Source organism: Ursus maritimus, unplaced genomic scaffold (genome assembly GCF_017311325.1).
Source record: "Ursus maritimus isolate PB19 unplaced genomic scaffold, ASM1731132v1 scaffold_2, whole genome shotgun sequence".
NCBI lineage: Eukaryota > Metazoa > Chordata > Mammalia > Carnivora > Ursidae > Ursus > Ursus maritimus.
The window spans coordinates 63706653-63720100 of NW_024424452.1; the positions used below are offsets into that span (position 1 = coordinate 63706653).

At 40.1% G+C, this 13448-nt stretch overlaps 1 protein-coding gene across 6 annotated transcripts in view; it reads right to left on the bottom strand.

The window, feature by feature from the left end:
• The window catches only part of RGS7 (regulator of G protein signaling 7), a 530023-nt gene that overhangs the window by 103592 nt on the left and 412983 nt on the right, over positions 1-13448 (bottom strand). For all 6 annotated transcript variants that reach the window (XM_008694602.2, XM_008694610.2, XM_040636051.1 and 3 more), the window contains one exon: positions 958-1064. In XM_008694602.2, the coding sequence (XP_008692824.1) occupies positions 958-1064 (107 nt within the window). The remainder of the gene's footprint in view (positions 1-957; positions 1065-13448) is intronic.

Below are 13448 nucleotides of genomic sequence, written 5' to 3' on the forward strand. Positions count from 1 at the left end.
TCTTTAAATGTTTTAAAAACACATTCCCTCTTTGTTTCTCTGTTTGTCCAACCAAGTTCTTTGGCCCCCAAGTTATTATTTTGCCATTTATTTAGCTATAGAACATCTAATGATATTTAGAACAAATGAGGAAGAATGCTCCAATGCCTACAAGTTTGACAATGGGGAGAATCCTCGGAAAACACCTGGAGCTAGAGTCTGAACTCTGGCATCGAATGTGCCTTAATTTTATCGGCTAGAATCCACCAGCCAGTGGGTAATGAACTATCCTGCCTAAGGAAATGTGGAGTGTACTTCAGATAAATCACCGTGAACTCAAGTGTCAACTCCACGCTCAAGGACCAAACTCAGAGTCTGTCTCATTGAAAATGACCCAAACGACTCTTCTCAGTTTACAGGTTATCTAGGGTATAGTTCTGTCTCAGATGAGCACACACACACCAAGTATCCTATGCCTTAGGCTTCAGTCTTCTTGCAGGAAGCCTCAGACACTGACATGCAGAGGGCTTGCATAATTAGCTAAATTCTGCATCGGAGTTTCGAGCATTCCCATGAGAATTTGCCTAGACCGAAGACAGTCTTGTATCCTGGACAGGGTCCAGAGTGTAATCAATTCAGTCGCACTTCTCAGCGTCCTTCTCAGCGGCTAATGCAGCTCACACATGAAGAACTCCCCCCTGTCCTGAATTCCAGCAAGCCACTCTCTGAATTTTTCTCAAGGTTTAATATAAAACATAACTTCAATCCTCACACAATTTAGCTTTCACAAATCATCATAACCAAGCACATTCTATCTTTCCCTGCTTATTGTTTTTTGTCCTATGTTTAACATTAACTAGTTTCTAACTAGACTATTCAAATAAAATAAGTCATATTTTCAAAATTTTTGTAAAAACAATCCACAAACAAAATGCAGACTTCTATTTTACCGTTAAGGAATGTTTTCATTAAACTTACCTGAAACCGATAAAAGGTGCCATCATCTTTGAGCGTGAGGACGTGATCCGAGATTGGAAAGAAGTAGCCATGGGCAGCCATTAATGTTCCCAAATGGAGTGCCTCCACTGTTTCATGAAAACAAACAAAAATGTATACAAAAAATTTTTTAAATGTTAATTTGCAGGAGTAAAGGATTTTATCTTGTTCCCTTTTGAGCACATTCTTCCATCCAAATTCTTGGCATCCTGAAAAACGTGGCTTTGAATTTTTTTCTTTTTCCAGCTCTTTCACAGAGGGTCCTAAGGTGGCTCTGGTTCCTAGTAGTAACTGTGCAATGACCAACCACATGGCATGGCGACCAGCATGTGAGAACGTAACACTGTGGAATGTGGAGACTGGGAGGCTGTGCTGAAATCACAGAATCTGACTCCGTCATTTCATAGATGGGATATATTTTGCTATATATTAACAGTCTTCCACAAACAATTATATCTGGCATTTATATGGCACTTTAAACTTACTATTTTTTTAAAAGATTTTATTGATTTGAAAGAGAGAGAGAGCATGAGCAGCAGGCAGAAGGAGAAAGAGGCTCCCCACTGAGCAGGGAGCCCCATGCGGGGCTCGACCCCAGGACCCCGGGATCATGATCTGAGCCGAAGGCAGACAGTTAACCCACTGAGCCACCCAGGCGCCCTTGCAGTTTAAACTTTTAAAAGTATTCTCACTTGCATTACCCCCCAGCCTATATAATGGATAATCTAACACTATCAGCAATTTTTCTAATGGCATGGATCACTGTTACATGAGGTCATCAGCGAAAGTTACGGCATCCAAAACCATTTATGCACATTAAGTGAGTGCTAAGCAACCATTTATGCTGCTTCTGTAGTCCCATGATCGTCCGGACTGCTCTCGTTTCTACTGCTCTATATTCAGTGTTCTAGATAGGGAGTGTTCTAGATAGGGACCATGCAGAGGTTTACTTGACAATAAAAAGATTACTTTTTCCAGAAGGCTGAGAAACGGCTGGAACACAATACTGTGATACTCATGGTCCTTTTATAGCAGCCAACGATTTCTTCCAATAAAATGGTTAATAAAATGTGGTCAACGGAGTTACTATTGCATTCATGCGGGGACAATATAAAGTTTGCTGACTCAGAGTCTGGAAAGCATGGATCCAAGCACAATGGTTTTTCTGTCCACTGGGAGGTTAGGTGGATTGATCTGTTTTGTATCTGTTTACTTATGGATTTATTTGCGTTTCTTAGACAAGTAAATGGTTCTTTAACTCTAGAATTCTTACAGTAGGTCCACGACTGTGCGGATCTGGTTCTCCTGCTATCAGTCCTGGGGAGCTCTGATATTCCAGCCAGTGCTGAGTCACGAAGCAGCTTGCTGTGGTGTGGCTGAGCATAAGAACCTGTCCCTGCCCTGCACCCTCCATGCCTAGGTGGGCTGATAATAAAGTAATCATTAAATTCTATCTGCCGTGACGTGCTATGGTGCCCCTTTTAATTGTCATCTAGCATCTTGTAAACACTTCAGTTGGTAACTTCTACTTCCGGCCTCTCACTGTGTTGCTCTTGTCAATAAGAAAGAACTGTCAATTATCCCTCTGCCATGACTTCGGAAGACTGTGGCTAAGGGTCCCAGCCACCACCTCACCCACACTTCCAATTAAGTGCCTCCCTGCCTGGAATGTTCCTTTGCTACAAAGGAGCAATTTTTTCACCACATATATATCACGTCTGCATCCTTTTTAGCTCACAGCCAAGACCTTCTCAAAGCCTGTGCTGCTTGCAGCTCCAAACCCCCATGTTCTGTGACTCTTGCTGAAACTCAGGAGCTAGTGCGGTGTTGTAGGAAGAACAAAACGTCTGGAGATACTCGAAAACTCTGTGTGCCTCTCCCATTTATTAATAAAGGTAGCAGACCCACCTTGCAGGGTTGGTATGAGAATCCAACGAGAATACATGTCAAGAAGTTGCAATAGTGCCCCGTGCACAGGAGACATTCAATAGACGGTAGCAGGTAAGCTTCATTATTCACACATGAGCTCAAGTCACTTTTATCCAAAGCACTGTTAGGAAATCCACTTGCATAAGTGTGCCTCAACTAGGCTGAGTGCAAGAAATCAGCAGTCCTAAATAGCATCCTGAACAGCCCCTTATGTACTGGTGTGTGTGTGCGTGTGTGTGTGCGTGTGTGTGCATGTGTGTGTGTGCGCGTGTGTGCGTGTGTGTGTGTGCGCGTGTGTGTGGATTATTTACAAACTTGAGACAGTGAGAGAATCTCTCAGGAGCAGCACTAATTACACCCGTTTCAGAATCGCAGAGTCAGGTGGCCCACCTATCTTGTCATAACCATCTTTAATGGTGGCCTCGGAAAATATTATTCGCACTGCTTTCCAGAAATGCGATTGAGTTATGGCACACGAGCACGTGTGCAGGGAACAGATTCAAGAAAGGGAACCTGAGAGGCCCGGAAAGAGAAAGAGCAGAAGAGTTCTGAATTCTAATCATGAGAATGAGTGCGACTAAAATAAAATCAACAACAGAAAGCAGGGGGGCAGGGGTGCTAAAGGGTTGGCGAGGGTTAGAAAAACAGAGTGGAAGTCAATAGAGCAAAGCTGCAGGGAAAAATCAGAAGCAAATAAACGTAAGCGTGTTTCCCTTCCTGCCTGCGTTAGACACTGATTCTGAGCGAGCACACGCTTCCAGAGAGCTGGTGCATTCGTCGGCTTTTCCTCAGGTAGCACGACCATGCGTGAGCGGATCGCAGGGTCATGGCACTGACCCAGGACCACGAGAGAAGGCGGCTCTGGGACAGGAACGGTGCTCAGAGGCAAAGCCAGGCAGTCGGGTGCCCTGTCTGCTTTATTTCAGACTGTAAGTTCGGCACTTAGCGTATCAAGAGTAAAAGTAGCTATTGAGCCAATATTTGCTGAACGAGTAAATAAGTAAGTTTATGAATCAACGATGCAACAGAAATATGAAAAACGGAGCGCTGCATGAGAAAAGGCCAAACTCGTTATTTTGTGCTGTGATAATGAGCAGCTTTCTGAGCTCTTCCAAGATCATGCAGATGTTCATAATCTTGTTTCAAGATACGTTTATACAGTGTGAGGTGGGGCTGTGGTCAGTATGCTATTTTGGGGAAAGGCGGTAGTGAGACTAATGGCACACACACCACTGGGAGATCTGAGAGTGGGCAGGGGTCGTGTTCTCAAGGCCGACCTGTTTATTGCTGGTGATAAAGATGGAGCGAGGCTTCCCCACGGTCCCTCTGCTTCCGGATCCCAGCACAGCCTTAACCTAATAAGAATCCAGAGGACTGCTGACAGTCTTGGAACAAAGTGTTGGAAGAGTTTAATGAGTAATCCATCAAGATCGCCTTTCCCAGTAAGGACACGCCAGATGGCTCCCCCACATTACGCTTCTCAGCAAAATAATCACTAATTAATCTTGTACATGTGTTATTCGCGTCACTCACACAGCTAAATAAAGTTCAACAACAAACCTACATAAAATTCCATTTTGTTTTTCTTTTCGATAGTCCAGCCACGAACAAACTGGGAAATAAAAACCCATCTCCAAACAACTGTCACTGTGTGAACAGCGTCGCGTGGCTTTGTCAAGGTTGACGGATTCACCCCATTACCTCACCCCAAGCCCAGGAGCGACAGAATTATCAAAATCCTTTAAAAGCAAAGAGAATTCTGCATAACATAATTTACTTTTGAATCACAACTACTTGAGAAAGTTAATAGGATGAAAAGCATACCATAAAATAGGCTTGTGGTGTTCAGTGCTAGATTTCTAGACTCAGTTCTATACCTACAACATATTTTCAAAACTCCATAACATTTTCCTTATCCTGAGGTCCAATTCTTGGCAGTCTCAACCCCTCCCAAATACAGTCCAGAATTTTGAAGGGATGGAAAAATGCCTCTGAGTCAAGAAAATAATAATAATGAAAAAATCTCATTAAATTATGTTTTTATTCCTATCATACAGTATTTATTTTTATTTTCTGTGTATATATTAGCAAATGGGACTGTTTCATTATTAGCACATGGCATCCTTGATGTGGTTAAATACGATTAGTGTGTGGAGAGAAATATTTTAGAAGGAAATCCATTCAAAACAGAAAAAAAATGACAGCTGGTGATATGATATGAGGGAGAGAAAAAGCTAAAAAGCCGACAGACAGAGGTAAGTTACTACACAGTAAAACAACAGGCATTCATCGGGATGACCCTGTGTCATAAAGATGTCGTTGAGCTCAAGACTCTCTGTTTAAGAAGACAGGGAAGTGGTCACTTTAGAAGTACTTCAAAATACTCTAACTTTTTTTTTTTTTTAGAATTGGCACTTGAAAAGGTAAGATTAGTCATGTGGAAAAATCAAATATGCAGCACATTTTATCCTCCAAGGCCAAATAAAAATAAACTATTACTATATTTAGGAATTTCTGAGGTAAGTCCATCTTCGCAATGGTTAGGAGTTAATGAAGGAAGTAAGTATCTGGGCTTTCATCTTTTTTTTTTCTTTTCTTTTTTAAAGCGCCATTTCCAAGTAGAAAAATCAGGTGCCGCTTGCTTTTTAGCAATCACAATCAGGACGCAGAAGTGAGTAACATGGCGATAGAGAATAGATAAGATAAAATAGGTTCTATTTGGAAGAAATAAAAACAGGCATAGTTTACATCAATTTTGGAGAACACACTAGGTAATTAAGACAAGTAAATAATATTTCCAAACAAAGGAGCAGCGTACAGAGGCGAAGGGGCCAGGCTGTGTAAGCCAGCTGCCTAGGTTCAAATCCTGACTCCCTCACTTGCTGGCTGTGTGATTAGGCAACAGACTCCCTCACTTGCTGGCTGTGTGATTCGGCAACAGAATCACACTTGCACTCCCTGGGCCTCAGGGTTCTCATCCGCAAAATGACGATAATAAAACACTGATGTCAAAGTTCTGCTGTGAGGTTCAACTGAGATAATGTGTGCAGGGTGCTTAAAATAAGGCCCTCGACATGGAAGTGCTCCAAAACTTAAGTTATTATCAGTTAGTTGATACTTACAAAAGGACCCTCTCAGTGGCACTTAGTCTAGTTTAGTCCAGTGCTAAGGCAACGAGGTCACGCACAACACTTACAGCTCAACATCTTTTAAGTTCTCCAGGTGGTCAGACTGGGGGTCTTTTGTGTGCAGATGATGAGTCTGCTCTGGACTGAGGTCCCACCTGACGCCAGTTAGAACGGCAAAAATTAACAAGTCAGGAAACAACCAGTGTTGGGAGGATATGGAGAAAGGGGATCCCTCTTACACTGTCGGTGGGAATGCAAGTTGGTACAGCCACTCTGGAAAACAGTGTAGAGGTCCCTCAAAAAGTTAAACATAGAGCTACCCTATGATGCAGCAATTGCACTACTGGGTATTTACCCCAAAGATACAGACGTAGTGAAGAGAAGGGCCATATGCACCCCAATGTTCATCGCAGCATTGTCCACAATAGCCAAACTGTGGAAGGAACCGAGATGTCCTTCAACAGTTGACCGGATTAAGAAGATGTGGTCCATATATACAATGGAACATAACTCAGCCATCAGAAAGGATGAATACCAACCATTTACATCGACATGGATGGAACTGGAGGAGATAATGCTAAGTGAAATAAGTCAAGCAGAGGAAGACAATTATCATATGGTTTCACTTCTATGTGGAACATAAGAAATAGTAGGGAGGACATCAGGAGAAGGAAGGGGAAAAATGAAGTGGGGGGAAAACAGAGGGGGAGAGGAACCACGAGAGACAATGGACTCCCAGAAACAGACTGAGGGTTTCAGAGGAGAGGGGGGCAGTGGGATGGGTTAGCCCGGTGATGGGTATTAAGGAGGGCACGTATTGCGTGGTGCACTGGGTGTTATATGCAAACAATGAAGCATGGAACATTACATCAAAAACTAATGATGTACTATATGGTGACTAACATAACATAATAATAAAAAAAGAATCCACGCTGGTATATATTTCCATTGTTTCTTAGACAGCAAAGAACACTACCCCAAATCCCAAAGATTTGGTACCATAGTGATAGAGAAAGATTTCCAAAGGTAATATCTTCTGCACACCGGGTTTACAATCAAAACCTGACAACACCGGAAATCACTGGGAAAGCTCCTGGCTCAGGAGAGAGGTGGGCAGGACTGACTGATGAGGACACAGTGAGCTGACAGTACTGAGAAATAATGGTGACAGAGGGATCCCAGGGACAGTACCCACAAGACAGAGGAATTCTTAGGGAAGCATACTAGCTCAGTACTCAAAAAAAAAAAAAAAAAAATCCATTAAGAAAAAACAATTGGCACCATCATAAATCAGTAGCCCTTATCAGACACACAGAGAATGGTCTAGTTGCCTAATATCAGCAGGTGTGACACCTGAAGAAATTATTTAAATATGAAGAGCAATGCCAAAGTAAATAAATTTTAAAAAGACACCTATGCAATACTGCTGTGGAGAAAGGGTTAAGATCTATGTCATGTAAGGGGCTCCTGGGCGGCTCAGTGGGCTAAGCTTCTGACTCTTGATTTGGGCTCAGGTCATGATCACAGGGACATGAGATCGAGCCCCAGATCAGGCTCTGTGCTTACTGCAGAGTCTGCTTGAGATTCTCCCTCTCCCTCTGCCACTCCTCTCTCTCTCTCTCAAATAAATAAATAAACTCTTCAAAAAATCTATGTTCTATAATAACTACACGATATCAGGATGTTCATTTCACAGACAGTATATCCCCCCATATAACTGGCAGTTCCATCGTTGTACAGAATGAACTGCATCGTAACAAGACTGTTATATTTCTGTGTGTGATAGGTGCATAGAATGGTATTCAGATGAGAGAAAATCACTTTGAGTTCATCCAAGAACGGTGCAAGGGAACGGTAACAATCACAAGTGCCAAGGCAGTAATAAATTATCATGGAAAGCAACATTCCCTCTAAAATTCAGCATGCATTCTGCAAAATTTCCACCAGTTAGCTGGCTGAATGAGTTGGAAGGAAAGTAGGGCATGGAGTTAACCCCCTGGACAGATGGGGTTTCCATACCATGTGCTGCTTCAAACCAGCAACAGCACGTGCTAGTCAACAAGCACACACGCGTATCAAGGAGACACACGCTCCACTGCAGGTCATGGGATTTGAATTCTGATCCTAACTAGTTCTATGACTGCATATGTTGAGTAAATCATCTCATTTTTCTGGACCTTGGAGTCGGCATCCATAAAAGCAGGGCTGGATCGCCAAACGTTTTCCAACTCTGGTTCTATGGTGTGCAACCAACCTTCACACTGGAAGTCACAGCAAAAATTCTGCCACCCTTCTTTCGCCTCTTTGTGTCAAAGGGAAATTGATTTTTGTACGTTCTGCAGATAATCTTGCCATGTCCATGGCCAATACTCCAAAAATAAAAAAATGTACATTATAAAATACACCACTTCATTTGAATTTCAGTTGCTTCAAACTCAATCCTCATGATGAGCTAGGGCTGTTATGGTAAAGAATTTTGTGTGCACAGAGCAAAAGTCATACTGATTCCAAATAAATAGGAACTGCCTTGATGTGTGTGTTCTATTTATATATGTTCTAAAGCTAGTTGTAAAAATGCAGGCATGATATGGGAATTACCAGTAACTCACTCCACACAACAAAATGCCATGAATGAATTTGGTCTGAAAACCAAATGTCAATCCTAAAGATTAAGCAACATTCTTAAAAAAAAAAATCACCATTCATTAATGTATTTAAACCATGATTAAGTAGAAGACTAATTTCAAAGCTATAGCCTTGATCATACAAATAGTCATAGTTATTATAAAATTTCTAAACAAAACCAGATGTAATTTCCTTTAATATGTATTTTGTAGAAATGAATGCTTCCACTGGGGGAGAAGTTTGGGACATCAGAACTGATGTCTGAAAACTTAGATCACGGTTATCACTTGGCGTCCTTTTTATTTTTATTTTATTTTATTTTGTATTAAAATAAATGGTATTAAATGTATTAAAATAAATGCTAGGCATGGGGGAGGGGCTGAACTCACAACCCCGAGATCAAGATCTGAGTGCAGATCAAGAGTCCAACGCTCAACCAACTGAGCCACCCAGGCGCCCCACCTGGTGTCCCTTTTTAAAATAAAAATGCCACTTTACATAAATACATGTACTTATCAGTTTCATTTTCTTATGTTTGTGTCTACGTGTTGGTTTATGTGTGTACTGGAAACCAATACCTGGAAATAAGCACCTTTGGGAATACCTGAATTCTAAGGTACATGCCCAGAGCTAATCAATAGAGATGGCCCTTTGCAAGGATCAAAGTTGGGAAACCAAAGGGGGTAAATTAATTAAATGAGATGCATTCATTAAAATAATTGTTCTTTTTCCTGTCTCAAAACAGCACAACTGTCCATCAAGAATCTGATTTTAATTTTAAATGCCACAAAAAATCCTAACTATTGCAGAGCGGCGAGAATAAGGCATGAATACAGATGAGGTAATTAAAGGGTTAACACCCTTGGCAAAAAAGTCTCTATTTTCGTACAGTAAGTCAGAACTTAAACACCAGATGTTTTTAAAGGATTAAAATCAAATCTAAAAATATATGGCTTCATGAGTTTCTGCTAATAAAGTGTGTAGACAGCTCTACTGCCAGAATTCAAATCAAGAAATTCTAGATGCTGTGTAGTCATGAATAATAAGGAATGCCTGAACCTCAGTGGGTTTGTAATCTTTGTGGACAACACTTCCGTACTTGCACCTGCTGGAGAGGGCACAGCAGTTTATGGGGCAACAGTCAGAGCACAGACTTTGAGCACTTTGTCTGGCTTCACTGCATGTTAGACATCGTCTAGTTTCGAATATTTGAATTTTTAAAATTTTCACTGTCATAAACACCAAAGTGATAAACATTCTTAGAACACAGTCATTGCACATATCTCTAGCTCCACTTCTCCCCTGAATTCCTACATTGTGTTTCCAAGAGTCTGTGTGACATCTCCACTCGAATACATCCTGCATTTGTCATGACAAAACCGAACGGTTGAATTTCATCTCAGACCTGCTCTTCTTGCAGTCTTTCCCGTATCAGATGTCCGTGATTTTCACTCAAATTCTCAAGCCAGAACACTCGAATTGTTTTTGATGTCTGTCTTTCCCTCACTTATCACATCCAGTCCAGGAGCACATTCTGATCATTGTTCCTTACAAACCCAGAATCGACAGCCCCTCCACCACCATCAGTCACTGAGATAACGTTCAGACTAGTTTCCATTCATGCCCTGCTCTTGGCCACATTGATTATTTTAAAATGTAAATCCAGCAATTCTACTTCCAGGTATTTATCTGAAGAAACCACCACCACCACCACCACCACCAGAAAACCACTTTCAAATAGACATATGCACCCCTATGTTCATAGCAGCATTATTTACAACAGCCACGATATGGAAACAATCCAAGTGTCCATCAAAGAAATCAGGAAAGAAAATGTGATTTCTCTCTCTCTCTCTCTCTCTCACACACACACAATGGAACAAAAAAGTAAGCGATCTTGCCATGTGTGATAACACGGGTGGACCTAGAGGATATTACATGAAGTGAAATTAAGTCAGCCAGACAAAGACAAATACCAAATGATTCCACTTATGTGTGGAGCCTAAAAAACAAAACAAATGGACAAACAAGCCAAAATAGAAACAGACTCATAGATACAGAGAACAAAGTGATGGTTACCAGAGAAGAGGGGGTTGGAGGATGGACGGAATTGGTGAAGGGGATTAGGAAGTTCAATCTTCCAGTTATAAAATGAATACAATACAGGGATACAGATTCACTGTATCTGTATATATTATATACTGCATCTATATATATACACTCTAACTATATTCACCATAGAGAATATAGTCAATTGTAACACCTTTGGTGACAGATGGTCACTTGACTTACTGTGGTGAGCATTTCCTAATGTATATAAATACTGAATCACTGTGTTATACCCCTGAAATTAATACAATATTGTATGTCCATTATTCTTCAATTAAAAATATAAATCAGATCATGTCATTCGTAGTAAAATCTTACAATAAGTTTTCATATTTCTTAGAATAGAGCTCAAATTCCTTGACTTGGCCTTGGAAAATCCTACATGATCTGGCCACCAGTTACTTCTCTGTCTTCCTCCCCTATTACCCACCCCTTCACATATCCTGCTCTAGCATACAGACCTCCTTGCTGTACCTCCAACATACCAGGCATGTGCCTGCCTCTAGGCTTTGCATTTCCTGTTTTCTCTGCCTGGAATGCCAGCATTCTTCCTCCAGAGAGCTAAACATCCCACTTCCTTCCATCAGCTAGTAAAAATTAGGATTCACTCCCTACATATCCTTTTACTACTTTGTCTTCTCTTCATAGCACTCATCACCACTTACCATATGAAACATTTATCTATTTATTATTAATCTTTTCCAACGAAAACGTAAGCTCCGTGTGAGTTGGAACTTTTTTTTAGTTGTTTTTCATTTGTTTATTTACTTCTTTGATTTTCTATCTTATCAGTGCCTTAATTTTCTGCAATACTACAAGCAACTAAAAAATGTATCAGCAAAAATGGACACATGAATCCTATATTATTTCATAGAACAAATTCTTAGAAATAATATAATGGAGTCAAAAGTTACAGATATTTTTAAAGCATTACTATACACTACAAACTTAATTTCTAAAAATGTATATAATTTAAATTCTCACCAGGAGGTTATAAATGTATTGGTTTCCCTGTAAACTTGTGAACCTCTTGGCATTAGGATTTATTTCCTCATTCTTCATTTGCTGGAATAAATGGTGTCTTGCTTTAGTTTGAATTAATTTGAGTTGTACTACATATTGAATTTTAGCTAAAATTAACAGTTTTATTATACCTAGCATGAGTGAAAGAAAAATACATGCAGAGTTACCAGTGCAGGCTTTGAGAAAGGCTGGGTTAGACTAGGCATGGAAGAGTATTAGATTTGTGGGAAGAATGCTGTCCTTCAATTTCTCTCCAATTTTCCTGAAAATGCTTTCCTTTCTAATTCTTCATTTTTGATTTGTTCCCTACACTTATCTTACATAATTACTTAAATTATAGTCCCTGCATATTTCCTTTAAATTTTTCTCTACTACTGATTCATACCAGGCTTTGGCAATTTATTCCATGAGTCTTCATTTCTTCATCCATCCATCCTTTCATCCACCCATCCATCCATCCATTTTACTATCCATCTAACAGATAATTATTCACTTTCTGCTTGGTTTCATTCCACGGATATAAAAGAGAATATAACATTCTCTCTGTTTCTATCTTCAAAACTCACAATGCAGTAGAATAATTATGCTTAAAACAGCAAACAATGACTTCTGGTTTCAAATGAGATGATAAAGAGCTTAGAAGAGATCACTTCCATCCTCACAACAAGGAAAGCTGAACAAGCTAAAAATCAACTTTTCCTGGAGCAATTTTGACAACGAAGGTTGTAGGACAAACCTCCACCTAAAAATCTGCAGAGACAGGCTCTGAGACACAGCCCAGACGTCCTTACTTAGAGCATCAATTCAACTTTTCTTTCCCTTAGTGATAAACCTAACAAAATAGATACAGGATCTGTGTGGGAAAAAAATAAGAAAACACTGACAAAAGAAATCAAATAAATTTTTTAAATGGAGACATATTTCATGTTCATGGACTGGAACACTCACTATTTTTAAGGTACCATTTGTTTCAATTTGATGCACAGATTCATGGCAATCCCAAGCAAAATCCCAGCAAGCTGTTTTGTAGATACCGATAGAATGTATGATATGTTGGCTAACTGAATTTGAATAATAAAAAGAAGGATTCCAGAGTTCATATGGAAAGGCAAAAGACCCATAATAACCAACATGGCACTAAAGAATAAAAACGAAGTTGGAAGATTCACAGTATATGACTTCAAGATTTACTTTAAAGCTATAGTAATAAAGATAGTACAGTATTGGTGAAAGAACAGACAAACAGATGACCAGAACAGAATACAGAGCCCAGAAATAGACCCAGGCAATTGATCTTAGACAAAGGTGCAAAGGGTATTTAATAGGAAAAAAGGATACTTTTTTCCCAGCATTATTTTTTCTCTTACATAACCAATTGTTGTGTAAAAAGAAACCCAATGAACCTAGACACAGACGTTATCACTGATGACGTACAGCTCACCGTAAAGTGACCTCCCCCACCTCATACTGTTCTTTGGAAAGAAGTTACTGAATGTAGCCCAAACTTAAAAGAGTAAGGAGTCATGCTTCACCTCATTCAGGATAAAATATATACATAAATTATTTGGCATTTCTTGGCAGGGGAAGCTTTGTTTATACACCCCTTATTTATGTATCCAATCATTCATTTATATCAGCATGAACCTATGGATGTAGTTT